This window comes from Dendropsophus ebraccatus, chromosome 13 (assembly GCF_027789765.1).
Source record: "Dendropsophus ebraccatus isolate aDenEbr1 chromosome 13, aDenEbr1.pat, whole genome shotgun sequence".
Classification (NCBI taxonomy): domain Eukaryota; kingdom Metazoa; phylum Chordata; class Amphibia; order Anura; family Hylidae; genus Dendropsophus; species Dendropsophus ebraccatus.
In genome coordinates this window covers 63,474,914-63,484,315 of record NC_091466.1, presented here as the reverse complement: position 1 = coordinate 63,484,315, position 9,402 = coordinate 63,474,914, and the positions used below count along the sequence as shown (strand labels likewise).

General features: G+C 49.2%; 1 protein-coding gene across 1 annotated transcript; it reads right to left on the bottom strand.

The window, feature by feature from the left end:
• Positions 1 to 712: 712 nt before the first annotated feature.
• On the bottom strand, positions 713 to 9,144 carry TMX1 (thioredoxin related transmembrane protein 1). Its single transcript, XM_069949325.1, has 9 exons — positions 8,979 to 9,144; positions 7,485 to 7,600; positions 7,213 to 7,258; positions 6,322 to 6,450; positions 5,257 to 5,302; positions 4,689 to 4,790; positions 3,856 to 3,907; positions 3,628 to 3,759; positions 713 to 2,520 (listed from the first exon to the last, which is right to left on the bottom strand). The coding sequence occupies exons 1-8, from the start codon at positions 9,110 to 9,112 to the stop codon at positions 3,635 to 3,637; spliced, it is 750 nt and encodes a 249-aa protein (XP_069805426.1). The 5' UTR covers positions 9,113 to 9,144; the 3' UTR covers positions 713 to 2,520; positions 3,628 to 3,634.
• Positions 9,145 to 9,402: the final 258 nt, after the last annotated feature.

The window sequence follows — 9,402 nt, the reverse complement described above, 5'->3', positions numbered from 1 at the left end:
GTGTAGAGTAGATTTTGATATCTGCTTGCGGACTGTGAATGAAAACATTATAGTTCCATCCAGACTCCAAGAACACCTATAAAACTAACAATATACAAAGCTGTGACAAAAAGACAGGTACGTATGCCTGCATTCACTGACAGCAAGCAAAGATAGAACTATAACTTTTCATATTACAGAAACCGAGGCTCAGAGACACATGTAAGTCTATGGAAGCAGCACAGGTGTAGCTAACACGGCCACAACAGAGGAGATCACATGTCCTGTCACTACAAAGGAAGGGGGGGGGGGAGAGAGGGAGCTTAGAATGGTCAGCATGGACCCAGAGTAGAGGATTTTAGACATCCAGAGATAAGAATTAGGGATGGTCCGAACCCTCCAAGGTTCGGGTTCGTATGAACCCGAACGCTCGGCATCAGATTCCCGCTGCCTGCCCGCTCCGTGGAGCAGGCGGATACAGCTGGAGGACCGCCTGGAAAACTGGGATACAGCCTATGGCTATGGCTGTATCCCAGTTTTCCAGGCGGTCCTCCCGCTGGATCCGCCCGCTGCACGGAGCGGGCAGACAGCGGGAATCATTACCGAGAGTTCGGGTTCGTTTAGTTACCCGGATAACCCATTTAAAGTGGATTTTTACCTTAAATGTTCCTTTATATTAGACATTTCCTGTGATTGACACAATGTTGCAAAAAAACAAGCAAACAAGAGTCACAAAGCAAAGACCCTGTTTATTAATCGCATCTGGCCCGTTACAAAAATACAAAATATATCAGCGGTGGGGTCTATGTTACCCAGTGTGAACCTGTATTGTGTCCCGTCACCCTGGAGAGCGAGCACCTATACCAGACAGACAGGCAGACAGCGGGCCCCAGCTCAGGAACCAATCAAACTCTGTGATCTGATTGGTCTGTATGTCCCAGGGCCCATGGACTGAATAAATAAGCTAGACAATACTTAGGGTATGTAACATGTCAGAGGATTCATTGTCAGCAACACACAAATATCATATAATAACTCACACAGACCAGGAACCATGTAATACACATAATACTATGAGGTGGGGGCTGTCCCTTATACCTTCCCTATATATTATACTTGTATCCACACTCTGAAATCCCCCTAATAGAATCAGAATAGTCATGTAATGACATCATATGACCAAGACCGTGTTGTCTACACTGGGGCAACGTCCATCAGCAGTCATGTGACATCGGAGATAATCACAGAAGGAGGGAAAAAATTAAAAGGGGTTATCCAGTGCTACAAAAACATGGCCACTTTTCCCCCTACTGCTGTCTCCAGTTCAGGTGCAGTTTGCAATTAAGCTCCATTTACTTCAATGGAACTGAGTTTCAAAACCCCACCCAAACTGGAGACAACAGTAGGGGGAAAGTGGCCATGTTTTTGTAGCGCTGGATAACCCCTTCAAAGTTCCATATAAAATATATAATTTTTTTCCAATTTGGGGGTGGGGCTTCAGGTGGTCAGAAACCACTTTTATTTCCAAGGTCCAGTCATGACAATACTAATAATTAACACTTTAAGAGCCCTAATGCAGTGGTTGACGGCACACCCACAAACTAGCCATTTAAAGGGGGTCTTCTAATAGTGGATACTGATAGTGTAAAGTCTTACAGTCGGGGGTCTGACCCAGTAGACCCCAGTCAATGGCTAGAATGGAGGTGTCTATATTGTGTACCCTAACAAAACCCAGTTAATATCTCCTTAGAGGACAAATTTTCCGCTATATGTAACAGTGGTTTCCACTTGGCTGACAAAGATCATGTGATCCGTCAGGTGATCCCTCTTGACCCATCAGCCGTTGTGCTTTGATTATGGAATAAACAGATATAAGGTTCGGTCTCTTTTGCAACAGCTGGAGGGCCGAAGGTTCCCCATCTCTGTTTTAAACTACAATTCCCATCATGCATGAAGGTTCCCCATCTCTGCTTTAAAAGAATCAAAATCAGTAGCATAGAAATAGCTTCAGTGGTGGCAATGCTAACCCCCACCGTACAAGCCCATAGCAGTATAGGGAGCTGTGATGTCACCGCCAATCCCTCAAACATCATGGAGTGTAAAGCCAGTGGACGGCCATGGTATCCAACCTCCTCCACTGCATCCAGCTGCTGCTACATTACAACTCCCAGCATAGAATTAGGGTTAAGGCATAAAGGGTTACAGTCTCCCTAGACTTCTATTGCAGCTACATAGACTTATAGTACAAAAGACATTTTAATTGTCAGGAGATACACAAAACGGTCAAAACGCAACGTACACGGGAGCCTCCAAGGGCCGGATACAGGGGCGAGGACAGATAGGATGCAGACAGTCTAATCTCTTCTGGAAGCGGCTGCCGTTCTAGGTCCATTGTGATCAGGAAGACGCAGGAAGAAGGTTCATCTCCACCAGGACGATCTGCGGGGGGAGGGCGAGGGGGAGGTCAGGAGCTGACTTCTCCTACTGGAATGAAAGGCGCTACAACTCTAACGCCAAGTGCAGGGACTTATCCAAAACCATCTGTGAACAGAGAATAATGAGATCTGGAATACTGTTCAATAGCAGCATAAAATGTATACCTCTATACCAGTGATTTTTAACCAGTGTGCCATAGCACACTAGTGTGCCGCGACACATGGTCGGGTGTGCCGCGGGTAAAGTTCCCCAAACTATGGTGCCCCTGTGAAACAGGATAAAACAATGGGGGAGAGAAACCTGGGGATGGGGGAGAAACAGGGGAGAGAAGCAGGGGGGAGAGAAGCAGTGGGGAGAGAAGTATGGTGGAGAGAAGCACAGGAGAGAAGCATGGGGAAGAGCAGCACAGGAGAGAAGCAGGGGGGAGAAGTATGGGGGAGAGAAGCACAGGAGAGAAGTAGGGGGGAGAAGTATGGTGGAGAGAAGAACAGGAGAGAAGCATGGGGGATAGAAGCACAGGAGAGAAGCAGGGGGGAAAAGTATGGTGGAGAGAAGCACAGGAGAGAAGTAGGGGGGAGAAGTATGGTGGAGAGAAGCACAGGAGAGAAGTAGGGGGGAGAGCTATGGTGGAGAGAAGAACAGGAGAGAAGCACAGGGGGGAGAAGAAAACAGGCCCAGGTTTCACACTGAGTGAGTATTAATACATTTAGAATCTATATTATTAACTATATGTATAATATGTACAGTTTTAGTGTCATTTTGTGCCATTTAGGTTGGTGGTGTGCCCCGGGATTTTTTTAAGTATAAAAAGTGTGCCGCGGCTCAAAAAAGGTTGAAAATCACTGCTCTATACTATGCTGAATGGTAAAATTCTGGATACCTGCAGCCACCTCTAGGGGGAGCTCACTACACATTTAACTACACAGCAACACCCAATCAATTCAATAGAATTTAGTGGCAGCCAGAATTGTATAAATTACCTATACAGGTGGATTTGGAGCTCTGTGGGCACCGATGTATTTCTATACTGATAAAAACTATGGGGACCCAGCACTTCTTGACAGCTGAGGGTGTGCAACAATTGTCACCAGTCTAGACATAATCTGTGAGCTAAACAGGCTGGATTCTAGACTGATACATTGTAAGTAGCTAGTCTAGACAACTGTGAGTCATATAATTGATAGAATGCAGAGCTATGGTGATCAGACTTACCTAAATATTAGGATTTCCCAGTTCTCTTGCGTAGATGGTCCTTAGAGCTGTGTCCTCCTGCCGTCCGCCCTTCTTCCTCCTCCTCTTCCTCTAGCTCTCTTAGCAGTCTAGCTGCCTCTGGACTGAGTTTTTCTGAAATAAAACAAATGGTTGGTGATGAAATACATCTGTATACAGACCAGGGGTGGAGGGCGGTAGGGGAGAGGAGAAGACGGGACCACTACTCACTGGGTCGGGCTCTCTTAGTTGGACATAGATAATCTGCAACAAACACCAACAACTGCAACAAAGAGAACACCATTAATCCATATAATAATCCATTGGGGATATCCAAGCAAGATCCATACAGCAATCACCACACACACATACTATCCATACAAGACCCCCCACAGCATCACCCCACACATATACTATCCATACAAGACCCCCACAGCATCACCGGACACATACTATCAGACCCTACTAGCAATCACCAGACACACATACTATCCATACAAGACCCTGAAGAAATCACCGGACACACATGCTATCTAAGCAAGACCCCCGCAGCATCACTAGACACACATACTATCCATACAAGACCCTAACAGCAAGCACCAGACACTAATAGTATCCATACAAGACCACCGAAGCAATCACCGGACACATATAGTTTCCATACAACACCCTGCAGCATCACCGGCCACACACAGTATCCACACAAGACCCCTGCAGCAATTACCGGAAGCACAGAACACATGCTTAACCCCACCCCCTTTTCCTGTGTTCTGTCTTGCTCTGCCTGTTACTAGAAACCGGTTTTTGAATAGTAGATGGCATAGAAGGGAGACACTTAGTGGTCAGCTGGTTTCCTTGGGTAAGGTTACGTTCACACGTAACAAAAGTGTTCATTCTTCAGCACGGAGAAAGGAGCCGTGCGAGCCTCCCATAGACTGTCATTATGACAGGGAGGCGCTATGCGTGAACGTAGCCTAAGGTGGCAGTATTTACAGACCACACAGGTGAACGCATGGAGGGACATTCGACCATATAACAGATCACGTAAAACACAAGTGGCTTACCAGCCCCAGGATCAGACCGAGAAACAGGGTCATCAATCCAAATATGATGTAAGACCCCCAGACAGGAAGGCCGATGTCCTCCACAAAATAGTTGTGACAGTGCTGCAAGGAAACAGTCAGTAAGGACAGGCAGGTGTAAGGACTCCACCCTCTCCCATCCTGATAAGTTCTACTACTACAGCCAACCTTCTGCTATAATTTATGGCAACTTTAAAGGGGTTGTCCAGATTTAGAATAAAATGGTCTCTCAAAAACAGCTCCTCTCAGTTCCATTGAAAAGAAAGTAGCCAAGTTGTAATACCACACACAACCTGAGAACAGGAGTGGTGCTGTTTTGCAAGACGGTAGCTGTGCTAATCCTGGATAATCCCTTTAAGATCTATGCTGGCTGTCTATAAAGAGAAACAGTCAGAGTTACCCCGGGGGCTAAAGCTGCTCCGGGCTGAGGGTTTGCTACAGTTAGCATTGTTTAGACTCAATCCTTGTGGTGTCTGCACTGACACACTGAAGCAAACCCTCAGGACAGAAGCTGATGTAGTCAGGATAATTTAACCATTGATCCACCTACCCGAATCAACACGGAGAGCTGAAAGAGGGTGGACATGGCGCTCATCCTGTGGGGAAACAATGGAATGCATTATATTAATACATTGCACCATTAGTCAGATCCTCTACCCGCGCTCTGTTCTTGAGAACCCTTTAAGTACTGAGAGAGACTAAAGATGCCTTACCTACTATGTACTTACAGCAGAGGGCCCGGGCACCTACTATGTACTTACAGCAGAGGGTTCGGGCACCTACTATGTACTTACAGCAGAGGGCCCGGGCACCTGGCATGTACTTACAGCAGAGGGCCCGGGCACCTGGCATGTACTTACAGCAGAGGGCCCGGGCACCTGGCATGTACTTACAGCAGAGGGCCCGGGCACCTGGCATGTACTTACAGCAGAGGGCCCGGGCACCTGGCATGTACTTACAGCAGAGGGCCCGGGCACCTGGCATGTACTTACAGCAGAGGGCCCGGGCACCTGGCATGTACTTACAGCAGAGGGCCCGGGCACCTGGCATGTACTTACAGCAGAGGGCCCGGGCACCTGGCATGTACTTACAGCAGAGGGCCCGGGCACCTGGCATGTACTTACAGCAGAGGGCCCGGGCACCTGGCATGTACTTACAGCAGAGGGCCCGGGCACCTGGCATGTACTTACAGCAGAGGGCCCGGGCACCTGGCATGTACTTACAGCAGAGGGCCCGGGCACCTGGCATGTACTTACAGCAGAGAGTTCGGGCACCTGGCGTGTACTTTCAGCAGAGGGCCCGGGCACCTGGCGTGTACTTACAGCAGAGGGCCCGGGCACCTGGCATGTACTTACAGCAGAGTTCGGGCACCTGGCATGTACTTACAGCAGAGGGCCCGGGCACCTGGCATGTACTTACAGCAGAGTTCGGGCACCTGGCATGTACTTACAGCAGAGAGTTCGGGCACCTGTTATTTACTTACAGCAGAGGGTCCGTGCACCTGGCATGTACTTACAGCAGAGGGTCCGGGCACCTGTTATGTACTTACAGCAGAGGGTCCGGGCACCTGGTATGTACTTACAGCAGAGAGTTCGGGCACCTGGTATGTACTTACAGCAAAGAGTCCGGGCTGAACCACGAGGACACGGCTTCCAGCGACTCCCATTCCTTCTCGTTCACAAAGTTGATGAAGTCCTTATGTGTCCGGGGGCCCTGATACTTCCGGAACGTTCCATCTTTACAGCTACAATATAAGACATAGTACATCCCTCAGGTGGGTGATCAGCGGGAAGCTCAGTAATGCCCCCTCACTTTCACTTAACTGGTGACAGGTTCTTTCTTTAAAGGGGAGGTCCAAAGAGACAGTCTCTCCCTTTCTGTCAGGCTGTGAAGGGATATCATGTAACACTACATGATGAATGACAGGACACTTAGGTGGCCATGGCTTCCCCCTGGGGTGCTGGGAGCAGGACAGGGGGCAATAACCTGCCCCCCCCCCCATCTTGGAGAGTCAGGCACAGGGGGCACAGTGCCAGGACAAGCAGGAATCATATTATACCAACACCATATTGTCTGTATACAGGAAATCCATCATCACCTCCCCTGGTAAAAAGAAATCCACCTATCTTCACACATCTGTTCCTTGACAAGCAATATGGCAGTTGTCACCCAGCTTTTTGGGACTCCTGAAAGGCAAATCTATTATATGGCCCCCTATCACTGCACAGTAGCTCTTCAGGACTCTATGACGATCATGCACACACAACCCCTCTGGGATCAGTAATGTCGGCCATAATGCTTGCTAAGTTTGTTAAACTTTTGTACTGGATCAGAAACTCCTAGCGCCACCCCTGTCCACAGGTTGTTTCTGGTATTGCAGCTTAGCTTTATTAATGTTGTTGGCTGTTACTGGATGACAGCAGCCATACTTTTTCCATCCTGGGACAGCCCCTTTAAGTTGCGGCACAGTATGAACTCCTGTAGTGTTCTTATGTCTGATACTCACTGGTATATAGTGGGCAATGCGGTGATGATGAAGCGTCCGCTGAGACCTGTAAAGACAAGAAGTGTGAGGTCACTGTACAGCGGGGGATGTGGCGTATGGCCGCTTTCGAGGGTGGGGGGCACTACTGTCAAAAAGCGTATATCATAGATGAGTGTTCCCCCCCTACCATACACAAGGCTGCATATCTCATATAACACTGGACAGTAGATGGCAGCACTGAGTGACCATAGGGAGTATAGTATAAGCGTATGGGGCGGATGTGACCACATTACCTGGCTGCGCAGTCACGTCCACTTTGGCCACATTCACATTGAGATCATCGCCCCATTCTGCAAACTCCTTCCACTCCGGTTGCAGCTTCTGGCAGGCGGGACACCAGGGGGCGTAACTGCAGGTAACACACAATTATTATATCCCTGTACTTTCTGCTGACGGTCAGTGACTATAAACCCTGCCCAGTGCTAGGGCGGTGTGCACACTGAGCGCTGTCAGGAGGAACCTGGGTGATCACAGATCATGGGACATGGATCTCACTAATATCAGTGTCACAATGCTCAGTGTGCACAGGACCTCATCGCTCTCACAGCTGAGGATTTGTTACAGTTGTATGTGATCTGGATAATCAATGTATAGGAGGTGATCAGCGCTGATACACCGCAACAACAAGGCTAGGTGAGATCTGCACTGTGGATGCTTTTAGCTCATACAGCATTGTCCAGACTGGATGCTCTGTACTAAAGGATCAGTGTTAGCTCTGCGCTGATCCTAAGCGGGTGTGATACATGCCGCTGTTCCCTGCTACATATGGGGAGAAACATTATACCAGATAAGCTGCACAATAAAAGCATCTCTGGACCAAGCCCAGGAGCCAAAGGATACTGCAGAACTACAAGTAACAGCAAGCCTAGGAGCCAGACACAGGATAGTGCAGGACTACAAGTAACAGCAAGCCTAGGGGCCAGACACAGGATAGTGCAGGACTACAAGTAACAGCAAGCCCAGGAGACAGACACGGGATACTGCAGAACTACAAGTGACAGCAAGCCTAGGGGCCACAGGACACTGCAGGACTACAAGTGACAGCAATCCCAGGAGCCACAGGATACTGCAGAAATACAAGTAACAGCAAGCCTAGGGGCCAAACACAGGATACTGCAGGACTATAAGTGACAGCAAGCCCAGGAGCCAGACACAGGATAGTGCAGGACTACAAGTGACAGCAAGCCCAGGGGCCACACACAGGATACTGCAGGACTACAAGTGACAGCAAGCCCAGGGGCCACACACAGGATACTGCAGGACTACAAGTGACAGCAAGCCCAGGAGCCAGACACAGGATAGTGCAGGACTACAAGTGACAGCAAGCCTAGGGGCCACACACAGTATACTGCAGGACTACAAGTGACAGCAAGCCCAGGAGCCAGACACAGTATACTGCAGGACTACAAGTGACAGCAAGCCCAGGAGCCAGACACAGGATAGTGCAGGACTGCAAGTGACAGCAAGCCCAGGGGGACACAAGATACTGCAGGACTACAAGTAACAGCAAGCCTAGGAGCCAGACACAGGATACTGCAGGACTGCAAGTGACAGCAAGCCTAGGAGCCAGACACAGGATACTGCAACTGCACAACTACATGTCCCAGAGAGCCTAGAGATCAGACATAGGATAGTACTGAAGAACTACAAGTCCCAGAAACAGGAAGTGGAGGCGTGCTTGCACTTGTAGTGGCACATCACGTGACCCTCATCATGGAGACACTCACAATTTGATCATCCATTCCCCGTGCAGGATGTCCCTCCAGTCGTCGTCTGTTATCTCTATCACGTCTCCCTTCTTGGCGAACAGCACAGCCGGGAGCAGGACGAGCAGGAAGCAGCGGACACTGTACAGCGCCATGACACCGCCGGCCCCGCCCCTCACTCCGTACGTGTACATTAGTCTGCCCCGCCCCTCGCTTCTTACGTCACACCGCTTGCCCCGCCCCTCGTTTCATAGATGTACACGGCAGGAGAAAGCTAGGAGGGAGGAGCTTCCGGAACTCTTCTAAGGCCACACCTCTTCTTGCACGCAATGGTTGGCAGCGCGTCACGTGATTTCACCCATCCTGATGGTAAAGTCTAGCCATTGGCGCCACCTTTCGGTCAGCTGATCAGGGTTAAAAATGAGAGGGGAAGGTTGTGAATTAT

Coding starts and splice junctions, on each gene's coding strand:
- TMX1 (XM_069949325.1), bottom strand. CDS start 9,112: ATGGCGCTGTACAGTGTCCGCTGCTTCCTGCTCGTCCTGCTCCCGGCT. Junction 6,451..7,212: donor GCATTGCCCACTATATACCA/GTGAGTATCAGA, acceptor CTTATATTGTAG/CTGTAAAGATGGAACGTTCC. Junction 5,303..6,321: donor TTCAGCCCGGACTCTTTGCT/GTAAGTACATAC, acceptor GTTTCCCCACAG/GATGAGCGCCATGTCCACCC.